General features: G+C 39.8%; 1 protein-coding gene across 2 annotated transcripts in view; it reads right to left on the reverse strand.

Annotated features, from left to right (window-relative positions):
* CAP2 (cyclase associated actin cytoskeleton regulatory protein 2) overlaps positions 1–18,015 on the reverse strand; it is a 147,075-nt gene that overhangs the window by 2,744 nt on the left and 126,316 nt on the right. For both annotated transcript variants that reach the window (XM_090269785.1, XM_090269784.1), the window contains exons 8-12: positions 10,059–10,239; positions 8,655–8,830; positions 7,234–7,357; positions 7,060–7,142; positions 2,497–2,637 (exon numbers count right to left, since the gene is read on the reverse strand). In XM_090269785.1, coding sequence (XP_090125911.1) covers positions 2,497–2,637; positions 7,060–7,142; positions 7,234–7,357; positions 8,655–8,830; positions 10,059–10,239 — 705 coding nt within the window. The remainder of the gene's footprint in view (positions 1–2,496; positions 2,638–7,059; positions 7,143–7,233; positions 7,358–8,654; positions 8,831–10,058; positions 10,240–18,015) is intronic.

Below are 18,015 nucleotides of genomic sequence, written 5' to 3' on the forward strand. Positions count from 1 at the left end.
AATTTATGTACAGAGGGGAGACTACATTTTCATGCTCAGGTCTGGACCTATCCTCATCATTTAGATCAGCGGATCTTACTCTTGGCTCCATACTAGAATCACCAAGGCAGATTTAACAAATGCAGATGTCTGGGTCCCATGCCCAGGGATTATGGATTAATTAGCTCTGAGTGCTCATCCAAACCCCAATGCTTTTCTTAGCCAATCCAGTTCCCATGCAGCTGAGCCTTCTGCTTCAATAGCTGCAAAGGCCAAAACCCGCCCTAATTTTTGGCTCACTTCTCTGGACCGGTTCTGTAGTGGCTTTAGCACCTCAGTAGCTTGTTTTAGGTGGAGAATGGGAGTGGAGACTCTTCTCCAGTTCAGGGTGATGCTGGCCATATACCTAGTTGTGAAATATGGCCCAATGCTGGCAGGGTTTTGTTTTTTAGACTTAAATGATAAATTGTAGGCTGCAACATGTAGGATGTATCTGGGTAGCACTGGAGGACTTACTGAGAGATGGGGAAAGTGGAGACTAACAGGCATTTGGTCCTGCCTAAAATGTCCAGGCCTAGAAAACATCCCTGGGTTCAAAGAGCCCATAACATGTATTTCTACTTTGGTTTTACAGGATTAATATGTAAAGAATACTAACATGTTTTATTGGTCCCATAATCATGTTGTGGCTGTATTGCAAATAATCACTCTTCTTGCCTCGGTAGCCTGTCTGGTAATGGCACGCAGAGTTAAGTAGGTGAGTTGGGGTTCGAATCATGCAGAGCAGAATTTATATAAACTATGGGCCAAATGTCTCCATCTGGACAGGACCAATGTCTTGCAAGGAAAGGAGAACATGAAAGTAGTCACGTTGTCTGCCTAAGGAGATTATCCCAAGTGCTGACAGTGATTGACCCTGACCCACTGGCTGATGGGGGCCTCTGCTTCCAAATGTATGCCTGCCAAGTCATGTTTTCTCCTGTGCTTCCTGGTTCACTGGCCTCTTGCATAGTTAGAATCAAAGGAGGGAATGATCTCAGAAGTGATAAGCAGTAGAAAGCAGTAGCTTGTTTCCCTACAGTAACAACTGGCAGGTCCACCCATGCATTTATTTATACTTCCATTCCTTTTTTTTTTTTTTTAATATTTTATTTATTTTATTTTTAGAGAGAGGAAAAGGGAGGGAGAAAGAGAAGGAGAGAAACATCAATGTGTGGTTGCCTCTTGCGCACCCCCAACTGGGGACCTGGCCCACGACTCAGGCCTGTGTCCTGACTGGGAATCGAACTGGTGACCCTATGATTCACAGGCTGGCACTCAATCCACTGAGCCACACCAGCCACGGCTATACTTCCTTTTCAATGAGTGAGGACATCTGCATGCTTCTGTTAGAAGCTGCTTTGTTGGGCAGAGGAGGCAAAGAAAATAAATGGTGGCAAAATCGCCTGGGCTGGTGATTCTCTGAAAGGTCGCTGGGTGGATTCTAGGTCCTTAAAATACAGAGTTCCAGATCCCCCTGCAAGTTTCCTGAATCTCACCTCCAGATGCAGACTTTGGGAGCAGGCATGTTTGTGAAGCTTCTCAGCAGAGTCTCATGCTGGATTGAGAAGCTCCAATGTAAGAATACCTACATAAACTGGTCTACTTATTATTATCACTCCCTCCATTTTCCCCCCAAAGCATTTCTCCTTGTTTTCTGTTTGCCTACACCATAGCCAAGGACAATATTCTGTCCTAACTAATATGAACTCAGATGTATGATATACTATGTGATAAAGGCTAGCCCCTTCAGTGATTATTAGTCAACTGCCTAGAGAGTCACAAATCCAGACATGAGTCGTCGGCAGCCGTCCGTCTCGAGAGACGATGGTGTAGCTTCTTAAGAGTCCATCTGCACCGCCGAGAATGGCTGTGCAGTCCGACTCGGGAGTGACATGGTATCTGTCTCCTCCCGTGCGATGACGCTGAAGCTACAGAGCCTGGGCAGGGTAATATGGAAGGTCTGCTGTTGCCCATGCAGCAGACCCCCCCTCTCTTCGCAGCTGAAGGGTCCAAGGGAAAGACGGAGTCGATACAGCTTGGGTTCAGGTGCGCCGCAGGAGTTGCCGGTGTTGACTACAACATCAAACCGCCTTAGGGACTCCGGCTCCGGATTTTCTGTCGGGGTTTACTCCCTTAGCCTTTCCCCTGAAGAGGTATGCCGCAAGGCAGCGGAGGTTTTTTGGAGTCAGAGTTTTCCTTCTCTGATGTGCCCTGACTGGAAGATCGAACCAGCGACACTTAGCTCGCAGGCCGACGCTCAATCCACTGAGCTAAACCAGCCAGGGCTCCAGACATGAGTACAGTCAAGGAAACTACACGGGGAAAAGATATGAAACATGACTCTGAATGCCTCTCCTGCCTATAAATGATTCTACAAATGAAGCTCATAAGTCAGTAGCTAATTAGTCAATCTCAAAGAATGTTAATAATTAAGGCTCAAGAAAAATTCTTCACAGTCCTTTAAAAGGCACTTACATAATCGCCATCCTGAGGGATAAGTATGTTCATTTCAGATGACTTGGCGCTCACTATCTCGCAGTCCAACGCATCTTCACTGAGGTATACGTGGCAGCCTTCTGTCTTATTAATGGAAATCGTTGGCACTTTTCCCATGACCTGAAATAGAAAAAAAATAATCTGGGACCAAAGCAAAGAAATAGGAATTACAATATTCTTAAATAAGTATGATTCATGGGTCTAACCAGGCTTTAGGAATTGTTGGGTCAGAGCAGGAGGCTGGTTAAAATCCCAGTCTCTAAGCTGAATTGGTAGGTGTCATTTGGGGACAGAATGAAAGGACCTCACAAGGGGATTCTCAAACCTCAGGGTCTCTTTCCTGAGACAAAATAAAGGGATAATTTGAAAACAGTAAGCTAAGGTTGAGAAAAAGTCTTACAACCCTGTTAGTGGCTTTGAAACATATATTTGATTTCATGATAAAAGAAACAAGATGCATTTCCCTTTATGTGCTTAAAATTTTAGTTTTGACAAATCTCTATAAAAGTTGGATTAAAACAAGTGCTAATATTGTCATTTAAGAGCAAAGAAATTATTCTGTAATTGAGATCTTTCCTGAACCTAAATAGGAATAAATAGGAAACACTACAATTCTTTTCACATAAGTCCTTCGCTAGATAAAAATCTCACTGGCTAAGTGTGAAGCTTAAATGAAATAATGAATGTCTAGTTATTTTGCAATGTATTAATTTCAGGAACGAAAACTGGAGACCTAGTTCAAGCCACTCATTGTATAGGCAAAAGGGACCATACACAAGACGAGGCAATTCTTTGTATTGTCTTAAAAATCTAAGTGCTATAAAAATTTCGATCAGTTTTAAATTTCTCTTTCAACAGTCAGTTTTCAGACCTCCCCCCAAATCTCCATAGAAGTAGACTGTTCGTTCCCCCAATGACCATATTACAACTCTATAATTTTCTTCCTTATAATGGTAATTGAAGCGATAAAGACATCTCCTCTTTCACCCTGAAGAAAAGGCTGGATTGCAAAGCAAAGGAGCAACTCCTGTTGATGGTGCAGGTGATGTAAAGAATTCCTTAGGGGGAGTCTAGCCAGGTCACCACACTTCTCTGTTTTCTCCCCTCTCCATAGAAAGTGGACACCGAGTTGGAAGTGAGCCCCAGTACAAAAAAAAAAAAATAGGCAGAGGTAGTTCAAGGTCAGGTAAGCACAGGACTTTGCCATAAATAAAATAAAATAATAATACATATATCTGTATTTCGAGAATGTGTCAGCAGTAACATTTCTGGTGATCCAGATTAGTTTGTTTTATAATGATGAAGAGTATGTGCATACTGACCATGACTGTACTACTAGCAGGAAGGAAAGAAGAAAAGCAAGTTGTCAGTGAGTCATAGATGGTTTACGAGACAGAGTGGGGCCACATGAGGCAAGCACACTACGTTAATGCATTGTATTTACATAGATCTATGTTATGTGAAAAATGCTGAAATGCCCTATGTATCTGAAATTCTGAAAAGGCAATTAGCAGAATTTAAAAAATAGCCCTGATATAGTAAGAATTGTCATTTCCACAGCATTCTGATCAATATTGCATTAGAGTACGTTATATACACACCTTTTTCCCCTGGCAGTCGTTGCTTATCAGCAGAACTGGGCCAAAAGTAGCTCCTCTGCTGAGTGACAGGGGACGAGTGACCTTGCCCAGGCCAATGCTGTAGCATTTAAATTGTGTTTCAGTATTAGTTTTGTTTTTCAAACATTTATTTCTCCATAAAAATTCCCAAAATTCCATGGAATCTCCTAGACTGTTCTCTCTTTCATAATTTGTACTCTTTTCCAGGATAGTTTGCCAAAAACAGAATTACTGGATCAAATCATATAAACTTTTGTCTGTGCCCTTTTTTCCCAATTTCAGTCTTTTTAACAGCAGTACTAAGGTAAAATCTGCAAACATAAAATTCACCTAGTTTAAGCATACGATTTAATTATATTTAGTAAATTTACCAAGTAGTGCAACCATCCCATTCAATGAAGTTTGAGGCTATTTCCATCATCCTCAAAATAACCCTAATGCCCATTTATAGTCAATCCCTGTCCTCCCCCTCAGGCAACACTAATCTGCTTTCTGGCTCTATTGTGTCCAGGCCCTTTTAAAAGAATGTACTAAATGTTTTGAATAGATAATAACACTCACTTGGTTTGAACATCCAAAAGTTCAGAAAGTATTCAGTAAAATGTCTCTCTCTCTCGTTTCTGAACTACACAGCCAAATTTCTCTCCCTCTTGGACACATAACCATGGTTAATATTTTTAGAAACCCTGACCTTATCCTAAGAAATTACGATATATTTCAAACAAAGAAACATAGAAAGAATATTATAAAGTATGTAAATACAGATATGTCTGTCAAACAGCTTTATCAGAGTTGAACATTTGGCTTATTTGCCTTTTTTGAGGATTATAATCTTATAGTATCGTTGAGGCCCCTTCTGTATGATCCACCACCTCATTCACCTCCCTTATTTCCTCCCCAGATGTAACTACTCTTCTGAATTTTGTGTTTATCATTCATACCAGGTCTGTCCCTTGGGTAAAGTGACCTTGGGCCTTCATAAACATACTTAACATGTGCGTATTGTTTTGCCTGTTTTCAATCTTTGTGTAGAGGGACACATTGTACAGTGCCTGCCATTCTGTAATGTGTCTTTATTGTGCAATGTTGCTTTGAGTTACCTGTTTTTACATGTAACTGTACTTCATACATTTTAACTACTGTACAGTATTCTATTAGTGGGATTTATTTGTTCACTTCCCAGTTGGTAGACATTTAAATTGTTTTTGTTTTTATTGCTATTATGAATGATACTGCAATAAGTAATTTTACACATCTCATGGACGTATGTACTAGAGCTTCTTTAGTGCACATACATACCTAAGAGAGAAATTGCTCGGTCACAGGCTGTGAATGTCTTTAACTTTATTACATGGTGCCAATGTACTCTGTACAGTGAATGCAATAGATGTACTCTCCTGACACTTGTATAGCAGGGGTCCCATTGTACCATTTCCTTAACAACCCTTATCCCATCAGACTTCTTAATATACGGGCAGTCCTTAAGCTGCCTAGCTATGATATACATGAGTTTCAGCTAATATGCCCTTTATAAAGTAAGGACAGCCTGAATGCAAAATTTTGATTGTGAATAGATATCTTTAATTGTAGTATTAATTTGCATTCCTGTTTCTATTAGGTCATGTACATTTTCATATATTTATAAAATACTTCTGTTTTTTCTTTTTTCTTCTCAGAATTGCCTTAATATTCTCTGCCCATTTTTCTATTGGGTTATTGTTTTTCTCTTATTGATTTGTGTTAAGTTATTTATAAATTCTGGTTACAAATCCTCTTTGATTATCTGTATTACAAATGTCATTTTTAAATCCACGGCTGTCTTTCAGCTTTATATATGATGTCTTCTGTTGAATACATAATTTTAACTTTAATGTGGTTAGTCTGTCCCTTTCTTTAGTTTGTGTTTATTGACCCCAAAACAACAAATGAACAAATAAAACAAAGAAACAAACTCATAGATACAGACAACAATATGGTGGTCACCAGAGGGGAAGAGGGGGTGGGGGAGGACAAAGAGGGTAAAGGGAGTCACATACCTGGTGACAGAAGACTAGATTTTGGGTGGTGAGCACATAATGGAGTACACAGATGTTATAAAGTTGTACATCTGAAACTTACAGAATGTTACTAACCAATATTACCTCAATAAATTTAGTCATTTTTTTACAGTGTAGTGGTGAAAAGCCCAGTAAAACAAGAGAAATATCTATCTATAAAACTAGAGTACAGTTTTAACAAACATTATTAGGAAACATCAAATAATGAGTGATTAACCATATGATAAGAGTGTAATCAAAGAAAGATGTTATAATTGGCCAAAGGGAAGAAATCCTTTAGCTTTTGCACATTATAAAATCCCATTTGGCTAAATCAAAATTATCAAAGGGATGCAGATTTTCTCCTGTTTGGCAAATTTCTACTTTCCAGGTTGTTTATTTGATCTCATTGACTCTTCAGAAAAATTTTTTCCCCTCCTTACTCAGAACCAACTTTTACTGAGGGGAAAAAATTCTTTTTGGGATGGCGCTATTATGTTAGGATAATTTCTTAGTATTTCTGTTCATTCATTAGTTGATTCATTACATCTCTCACTCATCAAATATTTATTGAACACCTAGTACGTGGAGGTCTGAGGTTGTAAAGATTAATGAGCTGTTCTTGAAATAGAGATGGCAAACCAGTATTTGGAGTGCAAAACAGGATGTGTTCTATGTGATTGAAAAAGATGAATTACCACGGCCTGAGGAGTAAGAGAGGGCTTCCGAGAGAAGGTGATAGAGCTGCGTCTAGAGAGAAAGGGAAGGTTGCCATGGTCTGAAATACGTTCTTTCTTTTATAACCATTTTCTAGGTGGACACAAAGAGTCCCTTGTAGGCAGAGTGGATGATCTGTGCAAAACTACGTGATTAAAAAGGTCACTTACCTGCATTTGAATGTCCTTAGAGTTGATCACTTCCACAATGCCCACTACATTGTCAAACACCAGACCAAACTTCTTACAGTTGTCTAGGAAAATAAAAATACTCCACTGCATATACACAGCATATTTATACAAGCAACTTACCATGGTAACTATAATGCTATAGTTCTGCCTTACCAATTGTAATGGAATTTATTTTCCCTTTCAACTGTAGGGTAGACTTGTTGCATTTGAAAATGTAAGCCACTTGTTTTAGTTCGGTCTCTGAAATCACAAGGTCATTCCTGTCTTCTTGGTACTCCTAAAATTAAAACATATGCAGATATTAAATATAAGGGTGTATAGATAAATTGAATCCATTGCATACTATGGAGTTCAGCATTCATTAATTGTAGCTTTTTAATATGTTCTTTCTTTTAGAACCATTTTCTTACAGACTAAACCACACGACTTACTTTGTCATTGTGTTGGGAACAGATAGAACTGCTGCTGGGAAGAGGGGCTGGTGTTAATTTGCAAATAGTCAGGTATCAGGCACCCTGGCTAGGGGGCTGGGCTGGAGCAGGGATGGAAGAGCTTTATTTTGAGTCTGGATGCTGAATCTGGACTTAATGACGCTGCAGCAAATCTGCTGTGTCAGCAGGAGTTGGGCAACTAGACTAGTAAGGGTCACTACAGTGGTCTAAGTCCCAGTGTGTTTCCAGACCATGGCAACCTTTCTGGGGACTTTGGTCCTCAATCTTTAGGGAAGCCCCTGGGGTCAGCAGGGGGCACCAGCTTCAGTCAAAGTGTCCCTGTCCTGCTCACACAGGGGGGAGGTGGTGGGTGAAGCACAGGCTATATCAGCATCCCCATCAGTGGGATAGAATGAAACATCCTACAGCTGATCAGAATGGGGGCAGATTAAAAGTTTATGCAAATAGTGATCAAACTCACAGAGACAGAAAGTAGAATGGTAGTTGCCAGGGGCTCAGGTAAGGGGGCATGGGGAGTTAGTGTTTAAGGGGTACAGAGTTTCAGTTTTAAAGATGGAAACAGTTCCATGGATGGATGGTGGTGATGGTGGCCCGAAGTGTGAATGTACTTAATGCCACTGAACTGTTAAGGTGGTAAATTTTTTTTTAAAATAATATTTATTTATTTTTAGAGAGAGAGGAAGGGAGGGAGAAAGAAAGGGGGACAAACATCAATGTGTGAGATACATAGATTGGTTGCCTCTCACACACCACTAACTGGGGACCTGGCCTGCAACCCAGGCATGTGCTCTGACTGGGAATTCAACCGGTGACCTTTTAGTTCACAGGCCGGCGCTCGATCCACCGAGCCACACCAGCTAAGGCAAAGTGTGGTAAATTTTGTGTTATGTGTACCTTACCACAATTAAAAAATAATTTTAAACGTTGAAGAGAATAATAAATGGAAAATAATGAAAAATTAAAAATGTTTTTGGAAGCATTCAGAAAGGCTCTGGTTTGTATGTTTGCCAGCCTTTGCCTCCGTCATTTTCACTCGGAAACCCTTAAGAGCCTGGGATGTGGTTTTGCCCTTAGTCCTATCATCAGAGTGTGTCAGGAAGAAGCCTAACGGGCTTCACTCACAACTCTCCATTTCTTTCCTTCCAACTCAAATACAGGAGCATGTTTCTGAAGAGGCTGTGATTGGGGAGCCTTGGGGCCTGCAGTGTGGCTTTTGGTGGGAGATGGATTTTGTCCTCCTTGAGCTCGCAGGCTGGGATTCTTGTATGTCTTCTGGGCATCTGAGACATGCCGGAGCCCTGCGAAGGTAAACACAGACATGTTGATCTCCGTTTTATGCAAAGGGAAATGTCCGTAACTTCTTAGATCAACATGATGTAAACAGTACAAGAATTTTGGTTAATGCTATTTTCATAGCCTTCTAGTGCTTTCTCAACGTTAAAATGCAGAATTTGAGACGGAAACACTGTAAGCATTTTTCAATTTGAGGAGTCACTTCTTTTTTTCATTCTTTTTTAATCCTTGCCAAAGGATATGTTTCTTGATTTGAGAGAGAGAGGAAGCAGGAGGGAGGGGAAAGGGAGAGAGTGAGGGAGAGAGGGAGAGAGAGGGAGAAACATCAGTGTGAGGGAGAAGCATTGATCAGTTGCCTCCCGTACGCTCCCTGGCCAGAGATCAAACCCGCAACCTTTTCATGTATGGGACAATGCTCTAATCAACTGAGCCACCTGGCCAGGGCAGAGGAACCTCTTCTTTAAAGAGATAAGAGGATAGATAAAAATTCTCCGAGAAGCAAACCATCATGCCAAAAGGGATTATCACTTGATTTACTTCTTCCATGGCTAAAGCATTCCCCAGACATAGCCAAAAGTTTAGGCCGTTCCTTTAAGAATAGGTCAGAGTACAGAGTCAATTTGGGGTTACAGATCCATTCTCTTACTTTTCAGCTGAGGAGGCAGTGCAGCTAATTGGAGCCAGAGAAAAATTTAAATTTTTGGTTCTTAACTCCCAGCCCAGTTCATAGGGACACTTATACCATAATTTCTGTTACCCATGCAAAGCAAAAATACATTTGCATTAAGTTTTTGGCAACATGACTTTATTAAATGCTGTATGATTTTTAAAAAATTAACTGTTCACTGTGAGGACAAAAGTAGTTCAATGATATAACTCCTTGACAACTCTATAGACTGCTTGGGGACACAGGTGCCATCGTTTATCATTTTTATCTCACTTGATCTTGATGCCTTGGTTGTAGATGGTGCTGCACATCAGGGGCTGAAATGGTGAGGCAGCATGCGGCGGTCAAGAGAACCCAGTCTCTTGAGTTCTTTCTGGTCCGTGCAACAACCCACTGAACCCATCTACATTGAGATGAAGGTTTGCAGGCCCTGCCTTCCCAGCAGCAGCTCCCTGCATGTTGGGACCCTGATGGAATGATGCATCCATCATCGCGGGCTCCTGGGGGGGCCACATCTGTGTGCCCAGAGCCCCAGGGAAACAGCTTCAGGGTCTGGTTTTTCTCACCTTTCGTAATTGCCTCCCCTTGGTTAAGTTGTGCAAATAAAGCTGAGCGTGAAGGAGAGGGCTCTTCTTTTCTGTCTTCATTCTCAAAAAGTGGAGGTGGGCCTGGAGGAGGTGGAGGAGGAGGGGGTGGAGGAAGGCCAGGCCCGGGAGAGAAGGCCGATGCAACTGATGCCACTGGACCCTGTGGGGAGAGGGGAGACGGAAAGCACGGCATTGAGATGGATGTGCCTGCCGAGTGCTGGCATTTTGCTAACATCACTTACAACCAGTGCTGCCAGTGAGGAACTGCCAATGAGAGCCTGGGTTGCAAGACTCACAAAGGGCACCCAGGAGGTACACTTGTACATCACGGGGCTGTTCGGGACAACGGGGACAGGGAGAGGATTCGCCTTGAGAACATGGAGCATGACTCAGCTGTATAGACTTGTCAGTAGAAACTCCATTTCCAGGATTCATGCTGCTAACTCAGAGGCAAACAAAGCCGTATGTACAAATTCATATCCAAAGCTAGGGATATGAATGAAACTGAGTCATGGCCAATTGAGAATCATAAGAAAAAAGTGGTCCAACTGATAAAAGGATTCACTTTTTTGGAACACCGAAGAGAGGGAGTTGAAAATTATTCAGTGATTATTAGAGTTTTTTTTTTTTTTTTAAACCTTTCTGAGCTAGAAAAGAAAGTAATATTGAAATTCTTTATCTGGAACTTTTTTCCAAGCACGCATGACCCCCAGGCAAGGGCCATGTGTGGCCTGGATGCAGGGTCCAACGCCTATTTCATGATTTGGTTCCTCTAACGCTGATTGTTAGTGAACCAACTGAAAACTGAGTATCTACAGAACAATATCTATGCTTATTCTTATTTTCTTTGCTATCTGAAATGCAACCTTTGTTTTTAATATGAAGTTCTAACAAATTGAAATGGCAATAGACGGATTTGTTTTAACATTTTGAGAGGACCCCATAGAGGCCATTGGTACAGAGCTTAAAACTGGTAGGAGAGAAACACACATGTACAATAAAGTTGTCTTATATACCATTTTACTTTTAAATCCTTAAGTAGAACACTGTATTCTAATTAGTTTCAATACCAAATGCAATATGTAAAACATTATACAGCGATAAATATTTACAAAGACAGCATATCCTTATTTTCCTGAACAACTCACTATTACAAAGAGTCAGTATCAGGTTTTTAATCTATGGCAGGTTTTAGTTAAAAAAACGACAACAACACAATTTTCGAAGTTCTTATATAATCTCTGTAAAGTGTAAAATTACCCTGAAGTAAAAGATTCTTCTCTTAGTACAAATTGCCAAAATTTGACAGAAATTAACAAAAATAGTCATGGGGATGTGAAGCACTGCATAGGGAATATAGTCAGTAATACTGTATCATTATGTATAGTGCCAGGTGGGTACGGGCATAACAGGGTGACCACTTCATAAGGTATATAAATGCCTAATCATATGTTGCACTCCTGGAACTAATATAATATTGTAAGTATGTTAACTATAATTAAAAATAAATTAAAAAAAGATTTTTCTCTATTCACAATGCATATCTTAAAAACTGAGCAGTCTAGAGATCTCATCTCCTGAAGTTAAAATATGTGATAGTTTTTGTTTCTAAGGAAGACCAGCCTGACTCCGTCAGGATTCTCAGGTCAAGCAGAAAGTTCACATAGTTCTTGAGACTGACCAATTTTTTTAAAGTATATTAAATGTTTCTATTATGTTACTGAGGTGAAATTTGAGAACTTACTCTGATTCATAAAGAGCATCAAATATAAGCTTTTTGCATCAAATAATATTTGAGTCCTCAGTTCCAGGGACTGAGAGCCACAAAGTATTGCTTTTACTTATAAGCATGTAATAACTCAAGTCATCAGTGAGGGGACAGACCCCTCTCTCACATCTGTAACACTGCAGCTTTACAGCCCTCTTATTTGGTGGAAAGGGAGCTGATACTGGCTTCTAAATCTTAGAATGATTTACATAGTTCCTTCCCTCTCAGAATTCGGAGCCTCTCTCCAAGAGCCATAAAAGGGCACTGAAACCAATCAGCCGCATACTCGACTTTTTGGAACTTTGATACATTCAGATGGCTGACCCAAGAACACTAAACAAAGGGTTTACTGCAGCAAATGTTGCATATAAAAGCCAAAAAATAGGAGAACTCAGGACCAGCTGAAACCCTGCCTTGGACTTATCCTTTGTGTGTTCTGGTTCCTGCCAGTTTCAGCCCCAGCGAGAACACAAAACTAGGTTCTGGTTTCCAGGGTGACTTCATAATTAGCATTCAGGGGCTTTACTGTATACAGTGTACTTGAAAGCAAACTCATTAGACATTCCCTTAACAGGAGCTCTGCGGGCTGCCTGTTGCAGTGCAACTTTGCCCCTTTCTCCTCTCTTCCTCCTGTAGGGTATTACACCACACAATTCCAGAACCTTCTGCATTCTCACATGTGCCTGGCCACGAGTGGCAGCCACGTCAACTGGGATCACAGCCCAGTGTTAAGTCTTCAGGAATTCCAATAAAAACAGAGGGGAGATGGTCAGGGAAGGAAGGGAGCCAAAGATTCTGGGAAGTCTAGTATATGCCAGGCACTAATTGTTTCCATTCATTTAACAGATATTTAATGCTCAGTACAGGACAGGCTCTACGCCAAACTTGTCTGAACATTAGAATCATCTGAGGAACTCTTAGAAATTCCAAAACCTGGGCCACATTGCAGAAATGCTCTCTGGGGAGGTGGGACACAGACATCTCACTTTCTGAAGGTCCCTAGGGGATGCCAAGGTGCTGATAAGTTTGGGAAACCCACTCTATGCTATGCGCTGAGATTGATCTCAGGCATCACCACTTTACTAGGACTGTATTGAAATCCTTCTTAAACAGAAAATAAAGCAGGAAATCAGAAAGGCTGACTCAACATTAAGTGGTCAGTAAATGATAGAGACGTAGCTCAAGCACACACCTGCTTGATTCTAAAGCCTTCTGCAAGATTGGTGGTTGCCCGAGGTGTGGTCCAGGGAAATGGGTGAAGTGGGTTTAAAGGTACAAACTTCCAGGTCTAAAATAAATAAATCCTAGGGATGTAATGGACAGCATGCTGACTATAGTTAATAACACTGTATTGTGTACTTGAAAGTTGCTAAGACAGTAAATTTTAAAAGTTCTCATCACAAGAAAAAATTGTAATTACATGTTGGGTGGATACTAATTAGACATCATGGTGATTGTTTCACAGTCTATATAAATTTTGAATCATTATGTTGTACACCTGAAACTAATATATGTCAATGATAGCACAATAAAAAAAAATTTTTTTTTAAAAGCCTTCTTCAGGGAAATCTTTTATGCCATATTCAGACTTTTATTTTTTTAAATAGTCACTAGTCAAATTAAAGAACCAGAGGTATTGGATACCTCAAGATATATGTAGTGCTACTCTTGGGCCTCTTGAAATTGGTGTAAAACCAGCTTCATTTTTATCTCCATTACATCTCGCTCTATCCCTTTAATGCCTTAGCAGCTGACTGAGCTCCTACAGCCACTCTGGAAAGAGGCTTGATCCTATGGGGATGGAAGAAGTCTTGGGTTTTGACAGGGGCACCTCAGCATCAAGTCACCCTTGATGCTGGTTTGTTGTGAATCTGTGCTCTGGTTCCAGAAACTGGTCTCTTGCCTTATTCATTGTTTCTGAGTACCCACTGGTTCCAGTTATGGGGCGCCTGAACCCAGATCTTGGTTCCCTGTTGCTCAAGTTGTTCTGGGATGGAGACCTAATTACCCCTCTGGGACAGCAACGAGCTTTTGGTGTGATTTCCTTTAAGGGAGAAACTCTCATGGTGGAGGTAATGTCTAGACTGAATGAGGGTAGTGGGTGTGATCAGGGCTCACAGCCTCAGTTGCCTGCGGAGGGGTTACTACCTCTCATTCTCACGGGGCGGAGGCCCTGTGGGAAGCGGAGCTAAGTGGAGAAAGGAGCGCTGGGGGACGGCAGGCTGGCTCCCTCACACTCCAGTCAGGTCTGTGCAGGGATGTGAGAGGGTAAATCGTCTGGGGGAGCTGAGACAAGAGCTGAGAAGAGCCTCTGAACCAACACTACTTGCTCCAGGAATCTGAGAGAGTCACAGGGATAACTTTTAATTAGCCCGCAGACTGCATTAATTTCTTGAAACAGAGGTGATAGTATGGGGTCAGATCTACACATGCAGAATTAAAGTAACACATTTAAAAAAAGATGCCATTTACTTGCAAATTATCCAAATATTTCTGGTCCTTCTAAAAGAATCCTTTTCTTAATAAAAGATTATTTTATGGTGTGTTTTAACATGACAACTACTTTAATTTTATTTCTGAGGTGTAGAGTTATACATCTAAAAGCTCAGGACCTACAGGATTTTGATATCCTGTGACTGGCACAGATCCCATGGATTGGAAAGTAAAGTTGAGGAACCTGAATAGAGGCTACCTTAATTAAGCAGCAATCACTCTCTCTCCCGACTTATGCTTTTAAAAATACTACTTTATTAAGTTGAAGTAATGAGCCTCGAGTACCTTGGAGCCCCAGACTGAAAAAAAAATTGAAAAATTTTTTAATTTTTTAATTTAAGTCATTTCAGCAATGGCTTAAAAAAGAGAAAAGCAGTGCTTTATTATTTTAAATGGCCTTATTCAGGGGCAAAAGTTCACTTACGTTGCAAGAACAGAAAGTGCAAAATTTTAAAATGCTGCTTTTGAAAGCTCTATTAAGATTCATTTTGAGAGCAGATGTTTGATTATATACTTTTGGGGGGGGGCACAAAGACTTTTTAAAACGTCTGCAAATCCCTTTCTTTAAATTAATTTCAACTGTCCTGGGAACAGCTGCCTTCTATGGTTTTAAATATATGAACTATAACTATAAGATAATGAAACCATTGTATGTGGCATGTGAAAAGCTTGCAGTTCTTTGCTTGATACATGTATACTACATATAAAATTATGTAACTATATCATAGATAATATATTCATGTACTGATGTGCATTAACTTTTTCATTAAATGTTACTTGCAATAATTACTAATTTCATTATTTTAGAACTTGGATTTTATTCTGAAAGGGACTACTTCTAGTTCTGTAAAAAAATTTTTTTTATTCATTGATTTTAGAGAGAGAGAAACATCAATTTGTTGTTCCATTTACTTATACATTCACTGGTTGATTCTTTCATGTGCCTTGACCAGGGATCAAATCCACAACCTTGGTGTATCAGAATAACGCTCTAACCAACCGAGCTATCCAACTACTTCTAGTTCTTAAGTGAAATCTCCACATTGTTTTGCTGGTGGCAATTACTTATATAATTAACACCCCACTTCTATCCCCAACAACAAACACCATTGCATTAGTTATCTGGTTAATTTGGACACAGTATAGCTTTGGAGCTAAATAATCTACATAAAGGACTCTAATTATCCATTTTGTTGAGTTTGACAAAGCATGACTAATACAGTGCTTTTAGACAGAGGTTTTATGTTTTTGTGACAAAATTAAGCAAAACGTGAAACATTACTGGTTAAGTAAACAAAAATAGAAGAAGAAGAAAAAAAAAAAACAGCTAGAAAGAGAAATGTCCCCATCTTAGATTTTCTGCGTGATGATTAAATTGTTTGGACATTTTCAACTTCCACATTTTAAATTCTAAGATTTTTCAACTCTATTACATAAGGGTAGCAGATGATCTGGTTTAAATAGAATCCAACTCTAAAAGATGGACTGAAAGCGAATTAGAGTAAGTGGAACTCATTTGTCAGTTTGCTCAACAAATTTACCAAGGGCTACCTTGCAAGGACCTGGGTATATGACGAAGAAGGAGGCATATGTCCTATTTGTTAAGAAGCTTATAACCCAGTGGGAGTGCCGAGTACATAAATAAGTTAACTCAGATGCAGTTTGAGTTATCTATTTGTTCCAAGATACTGTCCCATGAGCCAAGGGCGCTGGGGGCACAGAGGAGAGTGGGCTCAGGACAGCCAAAGGGGCTGCTATGGCTGCACCATCGAAGGCTTTGTAGAGAACAGAGGTCCTCTGAGAGACACTGAGGGGCTCTCAGCATGGAGAGATATAGATATAAATAACAATAATCTCCAACTCTAATAGGTCAGCCAACCTGTATCTTGGCCTGTGTTTTTACAATTTTTGAAGAAGCAGAGACCAAGAAAATAAAAATAACATGTGACAGTATCTTGGATCCCATTCTTCCTAACAGAGCTTTTGTTATGATGTTTCTTCTATAAAATGAGCTAAGTGATAGTAACATTTTGAGCCACCTGTCTTAACTATTTGTGGAGATCATAGATAAAGCTGCAAACTGAAACAGCTGACATGTGGTGGTAATGGTATGGGTTTTACTACCCCGCCTCCATCCTTCCCTCACGGCCAGTGCCCCAGTTCCCCTTCATGTACACGCTCATGCACACATGGCTGTCTTCTGGTTCTTGGTTACATTCTCTCTTTGACTGTCTGTCCCAAAGCCATTCTGGCCCACTAATCACCTGATAGCAGTGACAGCTTACCAGTGCCAAATTACATGCTCTAAAAGCAGTTTAAAAATCTCCAAGCCATTTTAGTCACAAATACATTTACATTAATTAACATGCTAAAACTACAGGGATTCTTAGTATTTATAACCGAACATTTTGTTCAAATGCTGTTTTATTAATTTTACCAAAGAAAAAGAGTTCAAATGTGTAATCTGATATAAAATAAGAGGATGACTACCCTCTCATATTCCACAACAGGAGGGAGATTAAAAGAAAGAGCCACCAGTTTCAGAACTAAAGACTAGCTTTGTATATACATGAATCAGACAGTTTTCATAGCAGCAAGAAATGCTTTACAAATTTGCGATTTAGGGTTTGTTTATATTTTAGGCATCAAAACTAGTTTCTGTTTTATGCTAGATGTATTTTGATCAAGAACTACGTGAAATCAATACATTTCCAAATTTGTCAATTTCTATAAGTACTCACAAATTTACATTCATATTTACATCACACTTTTATTGGAAGACAACTATAATCAAGAAAAAAACTTGCACATAAACTAACAGATGGTCACGCTGCACGACTCAAGTGCAAGCCAAAGTGAATTTTATGACTTTAGTCTCTATTCTCTTATTTTTATCACTTCCGATAATTTTGAGACATCTTCTGCCAATGAAAACAAAATTTCTGGGGACCTTTCCAAGAAAACAGAATTGTTAAAAATGCTACAATGAAAGGCTGCATAACATTTTAAGCATATGCTTATTAACATTTTTTTTAAAAGTCAATGTAAGGAATATTTCCTATTTCATCTATGGTAATGGAACACGATACTACCAATTATACTTACTTGCAGTCTAAATAAAATGGTGCTCCCACACTTATGAAGGAAATGTGGGGCTCATTTTGATCACTTTCCTTCAGAGGGAATTCCAAACACCCTTATGCTGAGATAGAAGTAAAGAGGGAAAGTAGGAAGAACCCAAATCCTATGACTTTATCAATGACTTTTGATGGCCTCACTTTTCCTATGCTCCCCCTTCCTATGACATCTTCATGTCATGCCTTTGATGACCTGGAGGGATATGAGCTCTGGCAGTAGATGAAAGAAGACAAAACAAAAACCAAGTGCCTTCAGAGAAGGAATAATAATTTTAAGTGGGAAACAGTTTGGGAATGATGCATACAATCTTACAGTAGTTTGTGGAAAGCAGTAACTTAGTGTTATTATTTTCATTGTTCTCCTAATATATATATTGAATGTGGCCCTTCAAAAACCACAGGTGGTGAGTTCTGTTAGACAGAAAGTACATATGTTTGGTAAAAGCAGACCAAACTCTCAGGGCAGAGCCCAGAAGAAGGTATTGAACACATTCTAATTTGCTCAAGTTATCCAGCTATTTCGCACAAATTTTTTTGA

Source organism: Furipterus horrens, unplaced genomic scaffold (genome assembly GCF_987537825.1).
Source record: "Furipterus horrens unplaced genomic scaffold, mFurHor1.1.pri manual_scaffold_3, whole genome shotgun sequence".
Lineage (NCBI taxonomy): Eukaryota > Metazoa > Chordata > Mammalia > Chiroptera > Furipteridae > Furipterus > Furipterus horrens.